At 35.3% G+C, this 21767-nt stretch overlaps 1 protein-coding gene across 2 annotated transcripts in view; it reads left to right on the top strand.

The window, feature by feature from the left end:
* The first annotated feature begins 1977 nt into the window (after positions 1-1977).
* LOC135835177 (methylcytosine dioxygenase TET-like) overlaps positions 1978-21767 on the top strand; it is a 214054-nt gene continuing 194264 nt past the window's right edge. For both annotated transcript variants that reach the window (XM_065349322.1, XM_065349323.1), the window contains exons 1-2: positions 1978-2171; positions 13783-15244. In XM_065349322.1, the coding sequence (XP_065205394.1) occupies positions 13925-15244 (1320 nt within the window). In that variant the 5' untranslated portion in view covers positions 1978-2171; positions 13783-13924. The remainder of the gene's footprint in view (positions 2172-13782; positions 15245-21767) is intronic.

The following is a 21767-nucleotide window of genomic DNA, read 5'->3' on the forward strand; positions in this document are numbered from 1 at the left end:
AGCTCATCTTTTTTTCTATTTTCAAAAATGCTTGTTATCAATATTTTCATCTTGAAATATCAGATGCCTCAGAGGGCTTGATTTTAGTCAATTTAAGGTTTATTGCCATTTGTGACATGAATACTTTCTGAGAGTGCGATTTCCAGCAAATTTTGAGTTCTAGGCAGCAACCGACCTCACTCAGTTTAAAGCACTTCAAATTTTATCCGTCAGTTTGTCTCATAGCCGAAAGGGTTAAAGAGGATAAAATTACGAACATTTTGCTTTATTAAAATACCTATGTGTTCAGGGATGAGGCCCGGCCCAGGACCAGGACCCGAAACCCGAAAAAGCCCCGATTATTTCCTTGCAGCCCAAATGTCCAAGCCCCAAAACCTTAAAAACTGTAACCCACAAAGCCCTGGCCCAAAGCCTGAAACCGTTTCCTCTGAAAACCAAGCCCAGAACGTGAGCCCTGAAACCCAAACTGTAATCAGGGCTTTTTGGGGCTTGTAAATTTTGAAAATTTCTATTGTAATTACTGTTCTGTGCATCTCAAAAGTCAAAAAAGATGACTTTCAAAAAAAATTTACAACTTATACAAAAAGTTTAATATTTTAACTTTCAAGGGGTTTTTGGTACATTATTTATATTCCCAAGCCCAGAACGTGAGCCCCGAAACCCAAACTCGCCAAACTGTGATCAGGGCTTTTCGGGGCTTGTGTGAATTTTGTAAATTTATGTCTATTGTAATTACCGTTCAGTGCATCTCTATTCTCATCTCAATAGTCAAAAAAGATGATTTCCAAAAAAAAAAATTCTGAACTTCAGCAAAAAGTTTAATATTAATTTAAGGAATTTTCGGTACAGTATTTATATTTATATTCTGTAGGTACGTAGTTCATTGTTCTTTGAAAAATGATACTTGAAAATATGAAAAATTTGGGCAATAATTAAAAATTCCAAAAAAATTTACTGAATTCTGATTGAAAAAATAAATAAATAAAAAAAAAACAGTTCCATTCAAATAATTTTGAAAAAAAAGCAATCGGAATCTGCCCTGAAAAATTTTAAATGTTTTTTTTCAACAGAAAATCAAATAAGCTGAAGATTTTACTTTATTCTTCATTAAATTAAAATTACAATTTCAAGCCCCAAAAAGCCCCGGAAAGCCCCGAACGCTTCATTCAAGCCCTGGACACTGAGCCCTGAAACCCAAACCCAAAGTTTCCGGGGCCCCAATCCAAGCCCAAGACCTAATAAAATTTTTGATTGAAAGCCCAAGCCCCGGAACCCGGAACCCGAAAAAAAATCGTTCGGGGCCTCATCCCTGTATGTGTTCACTGAAAATTTTGAGTATTTTGAGTTTGAAGTTGACATTTATGCAGTATGCAAAAATCGGTAAATGGAAGTATTCATATTGTAAAATCGTTATTTTCACGCGAAATGATAAAAATTTAACATCAATCGATAGGGAATTTCATTGTCTTCAATTTAATTTGAGACCACATAAAAATTCACCCGAACTCGCGAACAATCGAAAAAATCGTATTTTTGTGAAGAAAATTGTATGCATCAATAGTAGCGCTGGAGAGATGTCCTCCACGTAGTGAACGGCAGAGAGTATGCAATCCATCGGAAGAGTGGAAAGAGAAGTAAGAACCGTATATAGGAACTTGGAAGCAGCCAGCCTTCGGCTTCGTCTTCTCTCGGCTTGTCCTTGATCGAAGGGATGTTGTGCGTTTTACGTATCGTCGACCGGCCTTCCTCTCCAGTCTACCAAATACGCCAGGAAGGGGGTTGGTACGCCAGTTGGTTATTTCCATGCGTGTTTGCCACGCACTTCGCCACCATTTTCGCACCCCCACCGGTCACCCCATCTTGCCATTGAAGAGAGTTCAATAAGCGCGAGCTGCCCTCTAGCGCGAGTATCTCCAACTAGCCGGCGTAACACGCCGTCACTAACGGAAAAATGCGAGCGAAAAAACTTCATACACATTGGTTCGACTCGCGTTGTTGTTACGAGTACTACTAGTAGATTTAGATAGATTTGTTGTAGTTCGTTCGTTCGGCGGCGTTCGGTGTGTATTTTTTTTTGAAAAAAAATCGCATTGTGCGCAGGCGATTTCGGTCAAATAACCCGCGTTTTAATTTCGCAGTTCGCACATTTTGCCAAACTTTAAAAATTCGAGGTAAATATTCATTATTCGTTATTACTATTTGATACTATTTATACGTTTAATCAGTAATTCGAACGCAATCCCGGTATTATTTTTTTGATTTCTTTTATCAGTTGATTTCAAACTGATCGTTCGGATTTTACCTTTTTTTTTCACTTATTTTTTGGTGTTTTTTTTTTAGTGTTTCATTTTATAATATTAATTAATTACCTATTAGAAATATTCGATAGCTGTTATCAACTGTGAGTATACTGTAAATTAATTCCTATCGGTTTTTCGCATCACACCGATCATTGATGTGTTCGCTTTTAATTAACGCTCATTTAGAAATTGGCATCGAGTAGTATCGTTAATTGCATTGTTTACATTTTGCACATGCGTTTCTACCATGATTTCGTGTACTATTTTTCGTTAATTTTCTAGTCATTTTTCGATGCACCGGCGTGTATTTTTACTCGTATTACTACGTCGTCTCCGAATCCGAATGCAGCACTTCTTGGTTTGTTTACATTCTCGTGTTTAGTTTTTTTCTTCCGTCAGATTTTTTTTTGTTGACTGGCACATTTTGACAGCGGTGTCGCAAGATGTATCATTTTGTGTTTCGGCTCATTTTTCACATGTGTATTTTCGAGACTGAAGTCTGCTTTTATCGTCCTGAAGTCTGCTTTTATCGTCTAGTTCGTCTTCAAATGTTGGTTTTTTGGTCGATTATCAGTCAATGTCCCGATGAAGTGTTTTCATGTGTAATTTTAGTTTCATTTTAGTTCAAGTTCGATGAGATTTAGTAGTGTTGTGTGAGTATTGGGAAATTCGATTAGTCATATTTTGAAATGCTGATTTTTCACATGGTAGCAGAGCATTAAATTTTTTTCAGCTCATGCCGCTTCGTGAAAGAAGGTAATGTTTTTTAAAGTAAATAATATTCTGATTTTATCGATGAAACACGAATATCACCGCGTCATCGTCTGTTTCAAGTTAATTCCATTAATGTGAATTTTAGATTGAGCGTGACGTCACAGTCAATAAAAATTTGTCGACCGACTCTCTTATCAGTATTTGAAATTGTATCCGAATGTCGAGTCGAGTACTCGTTCATCGTATGGTAATTATTCGCTTAAAATCTAGATAGGTAAATATTGCTCAGGTTTTGGCAATATTCTGCATGAGAAATGCATCGGTTTTCGTGTGAAGTGTTGTCATTAATCAAATCAATCATGCATCATCTGCATCGAATAACGAGGTACCTCTACCTATCTATGGATAGATTACAGATACAGGGTGCCCAGAAATATCGTGAACCCCTAAAAAAGTTTTCTACTAAATGTTTCGGTTGGTCACAGTGAATGATAATAATGATAGCACATGATTGGTTGTTGGACTGGAGAGATAACATTCCACCAATCATATGTATCTGTTTCACGTTGCCAACCTACATATATTTTTAATGAAAAACTTTCTTTGGGGTTCACGATATTTCTGGGCACCCTGTAGATATGCTTTATTTGGGTTCAAAGATGATAATTCTTCCTGGATGTGTTTTTGAAAATTTTTGAAGTTGTAAAATTCGTAGTCCAGTTCGGTTCTAAACTACCCTTCGATCGTTCGTATTCTCGATTATAGAATCGTGAACGAAAATGATAGGTACCTACCTACTACTATTCGATTTAATTTTCGTCATACAACGTCAATTTCACTCAATATTCAAACGAACCATTCCAGATCGCGCGTAATAATTCAAATCAAAACAAACGTGACATTGAAATAAACGCCGAAATCGAAAATTTCGTTTCGATTTCGCGCTCAGCAGCAGCGCTTTAGCTTTGGAATCCTTTCAACGTAACCTTGAAAAGATGCTCTTCCGCCGCAACAACAACAACAACGTTGAACGTTGTGAAAACGAAGCATGTTATAAACTTACTCTCTGGGGTTTCTTCCTTCTTCCTATATTTCGCATGAAATACGTCAAAAATGTTGACATTTTACCCAGCCTAACCTTTATTCGCTTCGAATATTGCCATCAAAGTTCGACGTTGTTGGATTTTCGCGCCCAAGTTTTCGCTTTTTCGCAATAATTCGCCTTCGCATCCCTTGTAAGTTCGTCTGAGCTGCGTAGGTAACTAAATTATATATAAATTCTTATAAAATGGCGGATGCCTGGTGAGTCGCTGAATAGTGATCTAATCAGTAATCAGTTTGAATTTGAAAATTATACTAATGTCGATGTACGAATTGAAGGCTGCGGGGGTGAGTTTAACGCTGGAAAAGTGAAATTCTCTTATCAATGGTATCATGCTGGGTCGTTGAAGTGTTTTTTTTTTGCTCTTTCGGGTTGTTCTGAGAAGAGTGTAGGATACCTATAGGATGCGATGTGTGCGAATTATCCTGGCTTTTGTGTATTTTACCTACCTATCGTGTTAGTTTGTTCGGAGAATGAGTTTGAATCACTTTGTAAGGGAATTTTTTTTAGATTAGCGCCATTTGTAATTTTTGTCCGAATTAGCCTATTTTGGTTGGATTAATTTCGAACATATTCTAGGCAAATGATCCTTTTCTCCTCATTTTGAGAATCATAGGCTACGTCTTCGTGGGTTTTCAAGTTATTATGGTTTTAAAATATTTTTGAACCATGCAAAACTTGATCGAAACAGCGTACAAAAATGAAAATACATCATTATCCAAAATTTCAGTGGTTGAAGTGCATTTTTCGATTTTTGGTCAATTTTTGAAAATCCAATTTAAAAATGAGGGGAAAAATCAAATTTTTTCAATGCTATGTACAGCACTTTTTCAACCCCTAAAATCGATTGAAAATTGTTGAGAATAGTATCGAGCAGTTCTGGAGCCTCCAGCAGTTTCATGAGAGTTGAAATTTTCACAAAATTTCTCCTTAATGAAGTTGGAAAGCTAAACTTTACTTTAGAAGTTTAGACCTCAACTTCAGGATTCATGAGTCGACGAGGAAGAATGGTTTCAAGCTATTCTGGAGCCTCCAGCCGTATTTTGAAATTGACAGATTTTCAAAAAGTGCATGTCGTAAAAACCGTCCCAAGTCAACTTTAAGTTTGTGACCTACGAGACTACGATTCTAGGTACACCATTTCTCCAAAATCGGTTTCTGCCAGTCGAGTTTGTAAGTGTATAATTCCCACAACGATTTTACAATAATTGAAAATTTGAAAAATTCTCTGTACCATCTCTCATATTGTTTAACGAACAAAAATGTTGAGTCGACTAGAGATTGTTTTGGGGCCTCCGGCAACTTTTAGAAAGTCCAGTTTTCAAAAAATCGCCTTAAAATCTGGCTAATTTATGAGATAACTTATCAGGGTGTCCACAAGCCTGGAAAACCTGAAAAAGTCAGGGAATTTGGTCGGTCTGGAAAAGTTGAGAAATTTCGGAATTTTCAGTATTTTTCACTCAACCCAGAAGTCTTGCTTTTTGCAAAAACTGTTAAAGTCTTGCATTTTGTCAACTTATGAGTTATGAGTATCATTAAAAAATCTCGTTTTTTGTTTGCTAAAAATGGCTAAAAAGCCCCCTGTTGCTGAAATTGCTGTTGAAGTCTCGTTTTCTGTAGAAAACAGCAAAAAGTCTCGCTTTTAGCGTTGGTAAATTGTCAAGAATTTTGTTCTTTTTTTGCATCCGAAAACCCTCACTTTCTTCCAATAATAGTTCTAATGTATACAACGTTTTTTCGCCAAAAAGTGCTAACAAAACGGTCTCTAGCTGAAATTGTGGAAAGTCTCGTGATTATTGCCTGCAGAAATCGCGAAAATTCTCATTTTTTGGCCCAGAATTGCAAAAAAAATCGTTTTTTTTTTCAATCAAAAAGTTGCAAAATTTTTGTGGTTCAATTTTTTGCCAAAAACTGCAGGGGAAAAAATGTTTTAGCAGTGATTTTTAAAGTGTCCTGCTTTTTTCTGAAATTAAACACGGTTTTATCGAGTTTCATTTTTAGATTTTGATTGAAAACAAAAAGTTCTGGTTTTTTTGGTGATTTTTTTCTGCATTAAATGTATTGCCCATGTTTTGTCACTTTTTTGGTTACTTTTTGGATACTTTTTTGAGCTTTTTAGGTTACTAGGTAAAGTAACTTTTTTTCGGAGAAAAAAATGAGTACGAGCTCTGGAATTTCAATAAACTATTGATTAAATTCAAAAAATGTTGACATTGAAAAAATCTATTTCTTAATGAAGTCGTTCTACTTTTCGAATTGTAAATTTTCAAAATTTTTTGCCCTCGCTTCGCTTGGGCTATTTAACATGCTCTTTCACAACTTAAGAAAATAGAATAATTGAACCAAAAAATTATAAAAATAATACTCAAACCAGGAAGATGCGAAATACATAAATTAATAAAAAATGTTTTTTTAAACAGAATCACTCCCTTTCTAAAAATTTTGATACCATCGATCGATCTCAAATTTTTAATGTGTTATTTTCTCACGGAGTGGCACCAAACTAAGGGGAAGGGAGTCCCACTAAGAAACAAAAAAAATTCCCCACCAAGTTCAAATCATAAGGGCCATCCTATTGAGCACACAGTCGTGCTTGAAAAAAAAGAGCACAACAACTGTGGACCTATATTAACGATATTTGGCGCATGATGTTCGAATATATTTGACACCCCCCCCCCCCCCCCTCCCACCTGATCGCATGTGTTATTCTTTTTTGAAGAGTCTGGAAAATTGGAGAAATTGGTCTGGAAAACCTGGAAAAGTCAGGAAAAATCATTTCCAGAAATGAGTGGACACCCTGCTTATCTAAACTGGCAGGAAAATTTTTGAAATGAACAAAGCTAAACGAAAAAGCATGCAAAAATGCATCACAATGGTCAACATTTTAGGTGCTAAAAATAATTTTTTGATTTTTTGGTAGAATTTTTGGAAATAGAAAGGCCAAAAATGTGAAAAAGTCAAAATATCATCAATTTGACCTAGAAAGGTGAAAGTTTGTTTGTAGGTACTCTATTTTTGCCCTTTTCAAATCGATTATAAATTATGTTCAAAACATTTCGGGCAGTGCTGGAGCCTCCAGCAGATTCTTGAAAGTTGGAATTTCATTCAATGAAGTTGCAAAGCAAAAATTTATTCACTTTATACCTCAACTTCAACATGCCGAGTTAATTGGTGAATTGAAGGTGGTTTCAAGCCGTTCTGAGACCTACGCCAAGTTTTTTGAAAAAACGCTCCAAAATCTGTCCAAATTAACTTTGGCTTGTAAAACATAAGTTCGAAAAAATTTCAAAAATTTCCCTAGAAGACCCTATAAAGTGTCCAGCATTCCTGAAAGTTAAAAAAATCGAAGATTGAAATTTTCAACTAGAATGTCAATTTCATCCCTTTTGAAGGGGCTAGAGGTGACGTAACGATCTGAAAATTCGATGGGTGGTGGGGGGGGGGTTTGACCATATGGACTAACTTTCACTGATTAATTTCGAAATTTCAGCAGGGATCCCATTCGCTCCTCAGAACTCTCTTTGCTCTTTCAGATTTTCAAAAATATGTTGTGTTCCTTGAAAATTTCTTAAACAATTTTGAGTCCAGCAGATCAACTGGAGTTGTTTTTATTGAGTAAATAATCAGATCATACAGTATCCTCAGCAATTAGTCAGATAATAAATTATCAAAATCGAACCATTTCTCTCTCTCTTAAAAAAATAAACCACCTCAAATTTCATCAACAGACCAGAACAAATCAACGTTTTGTTCGCAACATCCCTTGCTTCATTTCAGTCATTAAGAAGAGCTATGTTGTGAGTTATTGACCAAATATATTAGGGAAGATTACAGCATCCAATTAACAAAAACGAAATACGTAGGTAGGCTATCTACGTACTATAAAATTCGCTATCTCTTCGAATAAAAAAAAAATTCCATTTAGACATTTCGTCTCGAATCGAGGATAAAAAAAAAATTAAAGTATTCAACGAAGTGAAAATTTCATCGAAAATAATAACAATTGGATTGAAAATTGGCGAATATCTGCTGATCGTAATGAACTTACACCGAACCTTCTTTACCTTACATCGACCGTAGAAAGTTTTTCTTTTTTTCTTCTCGTACGTTTAAACGCCAACGAGAAAAGAATCGAGTCGAGGTAAATTTTAATTTTGCATTATCGATTCTTTTTTCAACCAAACTCGAAAAAGTTTGATGAAAATTATAAAGTTTATAATTTATTTCGTTGTTTGATTCGAGAAGCATACCGGCTGATGTTTTTCTTTTCAACGTCGGTCGATCTCGGTGGAAGCTTATATTTTTTTTTTTCGATACTTATGAAAATTATCGTTGGTTGGTAAATTAGCTATATTATGGTGAGAAACGTGATTGATAAGACCATTTTTTTTTTTCGTGTATCGATGTCGGCTCGGACGAGAGCGGCTAAAGAAAGAGAAAAAATAAACATTATTCGAATTTACGAGCGTCGAACGTACCGTATTACAACGTGTGATTCGTTCCACATAAATAGATTACAATGTGTAAGACCATAAATATATTTTTATCGCGTGTGACACGTTATTAATTAGACATAATATATATAGGACGCCCATTTCGGATGAAAAGAATCGAGTCTGAAAAAAAAATCATCGTGATTTTGCGATCAATCGTGTCCGCGATTTCAAAGAGTAATTGTTGCAGAAGCCGACCACCGCGAGTTGACAGAGAGAGAGGAAAAATTATCGAGGAAAATATCATATACGCGAGAAAATGGTTTTTGAAAGTAAAACGGTACGATTGATTTGTTTTCCCATTCAAGAAACTCGCGTCTAGTTTTAAGGGAAAGTAATACTCGTAGTAAATTCGCGTCGTCGTATCGTGAAGTGCATGTAATAATGCGTCCGCGCAAAGCGAACCGGCGAACTTGGTCGATGTTTTACGTCGTCGTCGTGTTATTACTTGGAAATAATGTCATCATCGTAGTGAATGAAAAACGCGGGCTTTTTCCTCAATGTTTACTATGTATACGCCAAGCCGAAGCAGCATGGCTATAAGGCGAAATTTCACTTTTTATGGCGTAAACCGAGCACGTGTGTAGGATGGTCGCGGTTATAAATTTTATGCTCGCGGTCGTGGAGGTTTTTTTCCACCTCACGTCCTCACTTCGTCTTCTCTCTTGTGTTACACATCTCGATGTTGTCTGTTCTGTGGTTATGCTCTTTTAGGTCTAGATACCTATGTTCTTCTTAGGCGAATAATTATGTTACTAGTAACACCTGGATCAACGGTATTGTTTGTGAAGGTCAGTAGCCGAGCCGGGGACGGATAACTGGCCAGCTATTACACGATGAGAGCTGCCGCCGCCTTCTGGTTTTTAAAGTGTTATGATACCGGGCTCGGCTGCTTTATACGTTATAGGTAGAGGTACATGGTACATGGACCACGTGACTGGCGTTTTATACTATAAAGTTGTACAATTTACCAACGATCAGGATGAACAACTGATGTGTAGAAGAGCGTAGTAATTAAAAAAATACTGAAACCGATCTGGATGTAATAATTTATTGAATGGTTTTGAAGGTGTGGTTTTTCAGCTTCTGGTTTTTGGATAGGGTTTGTTTTCAAGAAAATATATTCGTAGTTGGATACAAAATTGGTGTATTGGGTTGTTGGTGAAGAACTGGGTGATATTCGAAAGTTGAATGTTACATTCAGTTCTATGTGTAAGATTTACCTGACCTTGAATTTGGCAAATAGGATTGAAAGCGATCAATGTGTTTGGTAAGAAGAATGATTACTGTCAAGTGTCAACGTGTCTGAAATCCGAACTCAGTTCGTGAGATTCAAACTATTCGATCAATGCATAAGGTTCTCAAAACATCAACCCCATTCACTCCTTCAACTTTTAATGACAGAATAGCATCCGAATCTCAACGTTTTGTGGAGCTCACAAGTACTTTTTTTTGCATGAGGTCTAATCTGAATGGAAGAGGAGTGGGGAGGGGAAAGGAAGATTTCTTACTAATTTTTGTCAAAAATTCGAAAATTTGAATTTTTTAGATTAAAACATCATTTTTGGAACCTGTTTAATGAATAATTCTGCCTCGAGCTGCAAAGCCCCCCCCCCCCTCCATTTTTTGGGACATTTAATGTAAATCAGCTTTGGGTGTTATTCAGCATTCTACATTGATCCTCAAGCGTTTCAAATCGTTTTGAAATGTCCCAATAAATCGGGAACCCCCAAGGAAATGAAAAGTTTCAAAAATACGCTCTATGCCCTCCTACTTATTCCTAAAAGTATCAATTTCGAATATGTAATTTCTGTAAAAAAAATATTCCTCCCAATCTCAATGATACTTACAATTTCTTTGACATTTTTTTCTGGGCTACTTCCTCTTTTCTTCTCAATTTCATTTACTCAAAAAAAAAAAAAAAATTTTTTAAAATATGGTCCCACTACTTTGTTTTTGGAAAGTAGCAGAAGCAAGCGAGAGGCCAACTGCAGAACTGCCGCAGGAAGGGTGATATAGTGATTTCACAACACCCTGCTAAAACAGTCTAAATTCTATTTTTTTCTTCCCATTCTTTGATTCTTTCCTCTTTGAAAACATTGAAAAAAAAAAATATATTAATTTTCATTCAGTTGTGTGAAAAGATTTTTTTCAACACTAATAATTGAAGGAGGTAATATGTTCTGTTTTTTAGCATTGCTGAAAAAATTCTTGTTTTTGTCAACATTTTCTAAAAGTTCCATTTTTCTGGTCAAGATGTCAATAAGTTCAATTTTGATAGAAAAAAATGGTGCTTTTTTTCCAAAACACCCATGAAGTATTGATTTTTGCTTATCAAAATCGGTTCAGCCGTTCCTGAGATCTCAGAGTCAAAAGAATCCGGTCATAATTTTAATTTATAGATTAAAGAAAAAAAAGTTTCAAATGTTATAACACTGATTTCTTTTGGTCCCTAGATGGCCCCATTCACACAAAAAATTTCGCTTATAATGCGCTATGGTAACGCTCTTTTTCTACGGTCCCTTGAAGAGCGTTAAACGAGCTTTTACTGTATCATTAAATAATGGAAACTTTCAAGAAAGTGAATAATTTTTTGCATAGGTCTTCATCATCTTCTTTCAAGTCTTCATATTTGAAGCCTATTCCCAGTATATTTTCAACATTTGATTTGTATAGAATACTTAAGGTATATGAGTCCAATATGTGTTGAATCATTATGTTTACACTTCAACATGGACATTTTTTTAGAGATTTTTCTGTAAACAGTGAGCTGTGGGTAAGTGAAGTGTGGCGTGGTGGTCTATTTGTATCCTGGCTAAAATTACTTCTTAACGCCTGCTTAAACGGGATGAGGTGATATGATTTGGCGGTATAATGTTTTTATATGACTGAATTCTTTCTTTAATAGCATTCAAGTTGGCAGGATCAATATTATCAGAGGCCAGCAATTTCCTAGTATGGTTTCCAAAAGGTTTGTAGGTGGAGTACCGCTTTTCAAGGCTTGAATGAAAATGTAATATTTTAGAGCAAGGCAGTTTCTTCTTTCTTGTAAAGTAGTGGTGCCTATTTCTGATATAAGTTTTGATATGGGACTTGTGTGGAAAGCACCAATACAGAGACAAAGAGTAGGATTTCTGATGGAATTTAATTTGTCTACATGGTTCTGATTTGGTAGCTGAATTATAGATGATTGATCCATATTTGATAATGGTTGTAGGATGGCTTGAAAAAATATGTAATAATGCCCATCTATCTGCACCCCATCTGGTATGACTGAGTTTTTGCTTATTTAGTTGTCTAAAAAGTCCTATATGTATTTTCCAAAATAGCCAGACAAGTAAAAGCCCAGTTTCTTGTTCAAATAGTTCCAAAAAGTCCTAATTCTTGCCAAAATTTTCAGAATGCCTTTTTTTGTCAACATTGTTTGAAGTCCCTCATTTTTGTCAAATTTGCTATTGTCAAGAAGTCCAAAATTTCTAGAAAAATTCCTCTTTCTTTCCCAAAACGTTAACAAAAAACTTTTTGCCAAAATTATCTTTAAGTCCTAGTTGTTGTTAAAATTGCCAAAAATTTATGTTCTCTGAAAAAAAATGTCACAAATTTGTTCTTTGTCAAAAATTTAAAAGGTGGAATTTTAGCACCCTCAAAAAATGAGGAAAATCGAAAAAGTTGAAATTTTCATTTATTTTACATTCTGTCCTTGGATTTTATCCATTTTTATTGGAAAATCAACATTCAATAGTTTGGACCCTCTCCCCCTCTACAGGACGAAAAAAATGGAATTGACCTCTACCCCTGCACCCCAATTCTTAAATACTAGGTTATATGGAGAAATTTTGACCCAAAAATCAGAAAAAGTCCTGGTTTTTGTTGCCAAAATCATTAAAAAGATCCATTTTTTTGGCCAAATTGTCAAAAAGTCCAAAATTGCTGAGAATTTCCTGCTGCTTTTCCCAAAACATACAAAAAGTGTTGATTATTGCCTTGCTTGTCTAAAAAGTCCAAATCTTATTTTTTCTAAAATTGTCAAATAAAAGTTCTGTTTTTTGCAAAAATTGCTGAAAAGCTTCAATTTTTGCCATAAATTGGCAGAAATTCTTTATATGACCAAAATTGTCTAAAAGTCCAAATTTTGCCAAAAGAGATATGTTTTGTCAAAATCGTCAAAAAATCCAATTCTTGACCAAAATTTTCTAAAAGTCTGCCATTTTTGCTTAAGTATGCCAAAACACCTAAAAAGTATTGATTATTGCCTTGCTTGTCTAAAAAGTCATGTTTTTTCAAAATCGCCAATAAAAGTCTTCTTTATTGTCAAAAAAGACCTTATTTATTGCCAAAATTTCCAAAATACCTAATCCTGTTTTTTTTTTTTTGCAAAAATTACGACCGAAGTCCTGTTGTTCTACATTTACATATTATGTTTTTTCAATAAAATTTTGATTTTCCATTTCCCTTCCTATTTCAAAATTTGTTTTTTTTCTTAGTTTTGTTTGAAAATGGAAACATTACTTCCCTCCCCATTAAAATAAAGTCCTGTCAAAAATCCTACTTTAGCCTGTTTTTTCATATAGTTGGACTCCTTACTTATTGTTTTTGGTTGGTTTTTTAATATTTGCATATGAATGTGAGAAGTTGAAATATTTCATTTATTGCTGATGGATTTCATAGAATATGTCTTTATGACGGTTGCACTTTTCAAATACGTACCTATCCCTGATTCTTTCTGTCTCTTAAATGAACGCTTAAGATTATCAGTTTCACGTAGTCTTCGAAGCTAATTTGAAATGAACTCGAGATGCTGAAGTTTTAAATATAGAATTAATCTTACTGCGATGTGCTTATCAAAGGTTATACCTTTTTTATCACGGTAATTAATTACTGATGTAAAAACACCAGTATGTATGATTTGCGTGCTTTACAATTATTTGACATTTTATCCAATGTTTTCTCTTTAGAAATAATGAATAATTATTTTTCGAAAAAATGACCAAAAACTGCGTTGTACTTGTAGTAGGCTACTTTTTATACTCTATAGAATTAGCAATACCCGGCCTTTTTTTCCTTTCGTTTTTTTTTTACTCACCCTCTATATCGTAGAGACGCGGTAATTTAAAAACGACGCTGCAATGTTGCAACATATCTAATTTATCGATTTTTTTTTTGTATGTTTCAGTGAATGGTGATAAATTATAGTAATTTGGCGTTAAACGGATACGTGTTAGAAGAGCGTTCGCGATCGGTATCGATTTGTTCGAATGTAGTGTTGGATGCTGTGCATCAAAATGCGGGCACCTTGATGGCGTCATGACAGAGCAATGAGCGAGGGAGGAGGTGAAGCCCTGGGGCCCCCATTCGCCAGTACCGGGGGCTTCCATCCTTCACAACCCCCTACTCCGTCGTCGACAGTTCCAGATGTTTCTGGAGCAGACCCCAATTCGAAATCAACGTCTTCCTCGGGTCTTCCGCCGTTCAGTTCGTTTACAGCTACGGAGTTAGCCGAAGGCCTCGGATCTAGATTAGGACCGGAAGGTTTCGGAACCGAAACTTATACCGGTAGATTATTGGACTTTCACGGTTGGGGTTATTACGAGGAAGGATTATCGGGTAGATTGTTGGATCGAAGTGACGGTGTGTCTATGCTAATACCTCAACCTCAGTATAGACCGTGGGAAAGCAAACCAATGGAAAGCATATCGCAAGACGGTTTTACAAAATACGACTATCCCGGATCGCCGGCCAGTAAATTGCCGTCGTTCCAGTCGCAATTTAACACATTCCCGGATCAAAATGGCGAAACTATATCGCTAACTACGCTGACGCCGGCGCCTCCGTCGCCTACTACGAATAATTCCGGTCTTCCTAGTTTTCATACGTTGTCTACGGTTACGGTGAATCCTCGTGGCTATCCTCTAGTCCCTGCTCCCGTTCAAGCTCGAGAGATTCCCACCATACAGCAGCAGTTCCTGGATGAACGGCATATTCACCTATTCCAGTCACCAACTACCTTGAATAATGCTCAGTACCATCCGGCCCTCGGATTAACCTCCGGCAATCCGCCCGGTATCATACAGGGCAACTTTGTAACCCATCCGCAGCCGCCTCAACAGGCCACGCTGCTTACCATCGTTAAGACTGAACCGGTTGCCATCGTTAATACGCAGCTTCACCAGCAACCTCATATTTATCAAAATTCCAATACCATGGATCACGAACCAATCAAGGTAGAAGAAAACTCAGCCTCCCCTAGAGGGTTACAAGATTCGCGTAAAAAAGAACGTAGAAAAATTCGAGCTTCGTCTATGGACAGCTCGATCGAAAGCGACGGCGTCGGTAGTTCTAGCGTCGAAAGCTCCGGCCAAGTGGCTGCTATCTCTAGTACAGCTAGTTTCAAATCACCGCTGATGCAGCATCAGAATATGGGTTCTATGAATGTGCCGGTCGGTGGCCCACACGGTGAAAATGAAGATTGCGAAAATGGTACCGGTGAAAAACAAACCAAAAAGAAACGTAAACGGTGTGGTGAATGTATCGGATGCCAGAGGAAGGATAATTGTGGAGATTGTGCTCCTTGCCGGAACGATAAAAGTCATCAGATTTGTAAAATGAGAAGATGCGAGAAATTAACTGATAAGAAGGTAAGATTTTCATGTCTTGTTTCAATGCTTTGCATGTTAGGTATTTATGTAGATAATTATCTAGTATCAGTCTTGAAAATTCATCATTGGTAATACGTAATTTCAAAATCTTCGTTTCACTAAAAATACAGTTCATTTTTTATTTTACTTGCGACTCGACTGGTGAAGCTTTCTTCCCCATTGAATTTAAATACGTACATAAATAATTTTCCAGCAAGCTTTTTTACGATGAAAATGAAATGAAAATTTTACTTTGGCATTTTGAATACTAGACAAGAAAATAAACACATTGAATTTTCCATTTTCGGGTAAAGAATATAAAAAAGATACTGTCAAAAAGCTCGATTGTCAAGTCGACATTACAAAAAAAAAAAATTATCCGTCTTATCAAATTTATCGCGTAAAGTTATATTTTTCGCAGCAAAAAAAAAGAGGAATAAAATGAAACACAAAAATTGTTCCAACTGTTTAAACTGGTGGAAAAAATTTTCCATTCCATCTCTTTCGGTATATAATTTTCGCTCAATTTTTGTCCTCGTCTTTGGAAATGCAAAGGGGAAAAAAAACTCGACAATTTATTAAATTAGTTTTCGAGCATCTTCAATTTATCGTCGTAAAAAGTCACGGATTGCCGAACGAAAGGCGCGCGAAAAGATGAAAAAAAATGATGGAAAATATTTCAACGATGAATCCAGACCGGCGTTAGTGGCTGGATAAAAGAGAAAACCACCCGTTTTGTGGGGGTTCTATAGGAGAAAGCAGACAAGGGGGTTCGAACGTAACGAAAATATCACGCTGCGACGAAAGTGTGCAGTATAAATATACGCGGAGAAAGAGAGACGAGAGAGTTACGCTGTGGGGGCTTTCATTGTGCGAGATTACTAGGTTATGATCTTGACATTGCACCGAATACTGTTCACGTATACAGTGTACGGCCCTTATATTGACCCAAGTCATTTGTCGTGCTGCCGTCGCCGCTGATGATGATGAGCTGGACATTGGATGAGCGATGTTTCGGATTGATTAGTGATGAGGTGGAAATGATACGGATGTGAGATTTAAATGTGAAGAAGAATCGGTCTTATTCCATTCTAGTCTATTTTGATGCTGGAGTGATATCAATGTTTTAATTTTCATTCAAACAGGACCTAAGGAGGTTTTCAATTAGAATTTTTGGATCAGACAAAATGAAATCAAAAGAGGACCCAAAAGTGCTGCACTAGCGCGAATTTAAAATGCTAAAATTTATTTCTCGATTTTTGGAAAATTTTTGAAATTTCAAATTTAACCCATTGTTTTTTTGAAAAAAAATCGAATTTTATCAAATCATTGTGAAGGGCTTAAATTTGATTAATACCCTATTTTTGACCTTTCAAGTAAATTGGTAAGTTTGAAGTCATTTTGGAGCCTCCAGCAGATTTTCAGATTCTCCAGTTTCAGAAAAAATGCCATAAATTGGCTCAAAATAAAATTCAGCTTCTATAAACTCAGATTTGCCATTTTTGTGACCATTTTGATTGATTTAGGCACATGTTCTCAAACCTCGTTTATGCTGTTTCAAGTCAAAAATTTTCCTTCAGTGTTTTTTTGAATAAAATTAAGAATTTTCCCCTTATTACGGATGGGTAAACGAAAAACGTTGAAATTTGGGTTTTAACCTACTTTTAAGGTTCCGAGTCGTAAATTCGAGTTTATAGGAACTGAATTTCATTTTGATCTTATTCTACTGATGGTATTTTTTTTGAAAACTGGAGGATTCAGTACGGCTTGAAACTATCATGAATCGACTGCGGAGGTCAAAAATGGAGCATTGACCCAATTGCAGTGTGTTGAGTAAATTTGACCAAATTTTTTTTTTTTTTCATGGAAAATAATGATACAAATATGAAATTTCAAAATTCGCCAAAACTCGAAAAATAGATTTTAGCTTCTGAAATTCCCTCTTTATATTCCCCTTTGTTCAGTCCAAAATTTTTTGTGTCGATGGAGATACCTCCCTTCTAAGAAATTTTGAAAAAAATGTACATAGATAGGGGATAAAAATGTGACTTAGAACATGCAAACGTGAACGTTTTTTTCGATTTTGGGTCATTTCACGTCAATTGGACCAAGAAGTGGTAGGGAGGTTCGGCGATTTTTTTCAAATATTTCCGGTGGAAAGATCTTTGAAAGGAATGACCAATGGCGCAAATCGTAGCCCTCTAGCCCATTTTTAAAGGCAGCCATTTCAGTGAACCTAAAATATCATCCATTTCAGCAGTGGATTACTCGATTACCGCGATACCTACCAAAATGAAACATTTTCCCATAGTTAGGGGCTTTGAAAGGCTTTTTGGTGATATCATTAAAATCAGTGTTGCCACTTTTTTTCGTACAAAAAATTAGCTCAAAAAGCTTCGAAACGTAGTTTTTATAGCGTTCCGACTCTCAAAAATGCTGAAAAAAATATATTATGGACAACTTTTCATGCTGAACAACATATTAAAAAATTGGGATGGTACCATGTTGCAAAGTTGATTTAAAAAAATTTAAAGTTTGCGAAAAAATGCGATTTTTTTATTTAAAACACGAAAAAAAGTTTTGATAGGTGAAGTTCACCCATTTTACCCCTATTTTTACGTATCTGTTGAAAAAGTTGAAAAACCCCTTTCACTCGATGAAATGAACTCCTCACAAAAAAAAATCAAAATTCGAAAAGATTCAAAAAAATAAAAATTAACGAATTTTTATTTTTTTGTTGCGAGTGTAATTTTTATCAACTTTTTCATGAAATACGCCAGAAAGAGGTCAAAATAAGACAACTGAATAAATTCAAACTTTTTTTGATGTTTGAAATTGAAAATTGAATTTTTTCAAATTTTGATTTTTTTGTGAGGAGTTCATTTCATAGAGTGAAAAGGGCTTTTAAACTTTTTCAACAAATACGTAAAAATAGGGGTCAAATGGGTCTACTTCACCTATCAAAACTTTTTTCATGTTTTAAATCAAAAAATCGCATTTTTCCCAAACTTTGAATTTTTTAAAATCAACTTTGCAACGTGTAGCAGGACCTAAGGAGGTTTTCAATTAGAATTTTTGGATCAGACAAAAGGAAATCAAAAGAGGACCCAAAAGTGCTGCACTAGCGTGAATTTAAAACGCTAAAATTTATTTCTCGATTTTTGGAAAATTTTTGAAATTTTAAATTTAACCCATTATTTTTTTGAAAAAAATTTGAATTTGATCAAATCATTGTGAAGAGCTTAAATTTTGTTAATACTCTATTTTTGACCTTTCAAGTCAATTGGTAAGTTTGGAGCCATTCTCCAGCCTCCAGCAGATTTTCAGATTCTCCAGTTTCAGAAAAAATGTCATAAATTGGCTCAAAATGAAATTCAGCTTCTATAAACTCAGATTTGCCATTTTTGTGGCCCTTTCGATTGATTTAGGCACATATTTTCAAACTTCCTTTATGCTGTTTCAGTTCCAAAATATTCTCCAGCATTTTTTTGAATAAAATGACAAATTCATCGCTTACCGATGGGTAAACGAAAAAAAATAGAAATTTGGTATCCTATTTTTAACGTTCTCAGTCGTAAATTCGAGTTTATAGGAACTGAATTTCATTTTGATCTTATTCTACTTAATTATGGCATTTTTTTGAAGACTGGAGGATCCAGAACGGTTTGAAACTATCACCAATCGACTCCGGATGTCAAAAATAGAGTATTGACCCAATTTCATTGTGTTGAGTAAATTTGACTTCATTTTGATTTTTTTTTCGTGGAAAATAATGACTCAAATTTGGAATTCCAAAAATTCGCCAAAACTCGAGAAGTAGATTTTAATTTCTGAATTTTGCGCTGGCAGTCACTTTTTAGGGTCCTCTTTTTATTCCCCTTTGTTCAGTGAAAAATTTGTTTGTCGGTGGAGATACCTTCCTTGTAAAAAATTTTGGAAAAAATGCACATAGGTAGGGCATAAAATGTGACTTGAAATATGCAAACATAAGCGTTTTTTCGCTTTTTAAATGCAATTTTTTAAAAAAATTTTGCGCGAGGAAAAATGTCATCTTTATTTTTTTAAAAATAACCTTGAAAACATGAAGTTTTCATTGAATTACCAACTTGAATTTCGACTTTTCAAGCCTCATAGGACGTGATAATCATGTTTTGCCCTACTCGTCTTCTTGAAAAAACCTATGCCATTGCACTAATGTAATAAGAGTAACACTCGTTGCAAAAATACTAACTTCATGTCCAAAAGAAAATAGAAAATGAATGTCAAATTCCTCAATATACGAGTACGAGTAAGTATAGTATACTTCATATTTTTGTGGAAAACGAAAATCTCATTTAACCCCATGTTTTGAATGGCTGAGGGAAGAGGTAGACTGTTGAAGTGAAAAAGGAAGAGCTTAAATTTTCGATTTGTGTTTCCTCAAAAATTTCTTAAAGTTTGCCTCTGCTGAGATAAGTAGGATCTTTGGCCAATTTTGATTGTATTTGTGTGGTTTTTTTCGTGTAAGTTTATTCCGAAAAATCTCACGGAATGTTCATTTTTGACGTAATATGTAATTTGGAAAATTCAATATCATTTTATGATATTTCATGAACTGTTCTGATAAATAAGTTTTGAGTGAACGAAGAATGCATTTTTTAATGATTGATAGAATCAAAATCGCCGTAGGTGTCCACATGTATACAGAGGAGGCAGATCTAGTAAAGAGGATTCTGGATAAATAAGTTTTGAAAAAATGACAACTTTTAATTAAATTTTCTTTTATGGCCACTTCAGATTATGATTACATTGCATTCGCCTTTCTGCCAAATTTCAAGACTTTTCAGACTTTTGAAAACATCACGACTGTACTTATTTTTTTTTCTTTTTTTGAAGAGGTGACCTATCTAAATTAAAAATTGAACATTGGGTTCATATTGCTGCAGAAAAATATGACTTTGAAATGAAAAATTGTAATTTTTCTATTTAAAAAAATCTCGTGTGAATTCGTATTATTTTTACATGACCAGCAAGAGAGGTAAAAACCCATCGTATTATGATTCATCTTTGAATGATTAAAATAATTATTTTAAATATTTATTTTCTCTCTGTATCTGTTTTTTTTTTTAAATTGTATCAAAAAATTACGTATTCCTTGTAGACAGCAAGATAAATTTTTGTCACGTTAATTAATTTGAGATAATTATTTATAGAGACTCAATTTTCGAATTTAAAAATAATATTTGACTCATCTCTGATCCATTAATCAATCCTGTTCGACATATTGACTTATTTCATTTGGGAAAAATTCACCTTCGTTAACCCGCAAGTCTTTATTTTAGTCTAGAATTTCGGTAGAATGTATAATGAACATTTATCCGATCCGCGGTCATTTTCGTTTTGGAGACATGGCCGACCAACAACGACGCACCGGAAACGTAGCTGACTGTGAGGAGGCTACTTTAATGGTGCGTGCAGCTATAGGTATACCTAACTGATAGCGAAGCAAGCTCGTTGTGCATATACATACCTATGTAGTCCGGAAGTACGGCTACTCTGGCCGTTGGTTAGAGTAATGATAAGTTCGCAAAATAAAGTACTACAAAAAAAAAACTAGTTTACTCGTGTGACGCAATAAACGACTGAAAAAAAACCTAATTATCCAGCAACGGTTCTCAAAATTTGCAAAACATATGGCTAGTTTTTATCAACGATACCGAGAAGAGTCAAGAGAGTCATACAGCAGAATGATGTGTCTCTGGTTCCGGCTAAAATGAGAATGACGAGAAATCTTATACAATTTGACAACGTTGGCGCGTTTACGTTTGTTGTCTGATGAATGAGAAAGAGAAAGAGCAAAGAAGGGTGAATTGGATGATGTAACTGACCACTAATTAAGGTTAACCCAGCGACGTAGACCTTTTTCGGCGTGTCGGTGTGAAAGACAAATGATAAAGGCGGTGTCTAGAGTTGTTGCGAGCCATCAAATTAGAAGGGTGGTTCGATGATTTTATTGCAAAAGAAAGCCCCCACAATGTAGAGAAATCTTACAAGAGGGTGATTGTACTACGAGTATATGTGTACTGTACTTACAGTTACATACCAAGGACCAAGGTGTTTATATTACTTACAAGTAGTACTAGAAGTACCTATATCGTGTATTTTGGGAACTGCTAATGTATTCGTTGGTCGTAATATATTCGCTTTACTTTATTTTCTTTTGTTTCGACTAATTCATCCAAAACCTGATTATTTTCGCATTAAAGTTAAGCTGATTTTCATATTTATCGTACAAAACGCGTTAGTCGCCGATGTCTCATGGAAAGGTGGTATACGCGGTGTGGTTTTTTCGCCAACGACGACGATGATGCCGATGCCGTTGAAAAAAAATACCAACAAAAAAGTATACTAATGACAACGAACTTGGTCGGCGATCGATCGACTCGACGAAAAATTACGCATACGTTGAACTTACCGTCGAAAAGTATTCCTAATGAGTTTTTTTTTTCCATGGCTTCCCTTCTTTTTTGAAAGTTTTATCCCG

This window comes from Planococcus citri, chromosome 2 (assembly GCF_950023065.1).
Source record: "Planococcus citri chromosome 2, ihPlaCitr1.1, whole genome shotgun sequence".
Taxonomy (NCBI): Eukaryota; Metazoa; Arthropoda; class Insecta; order Hemiptera; family Pseudococcidae; genus Planococcus; species Planococcus citri.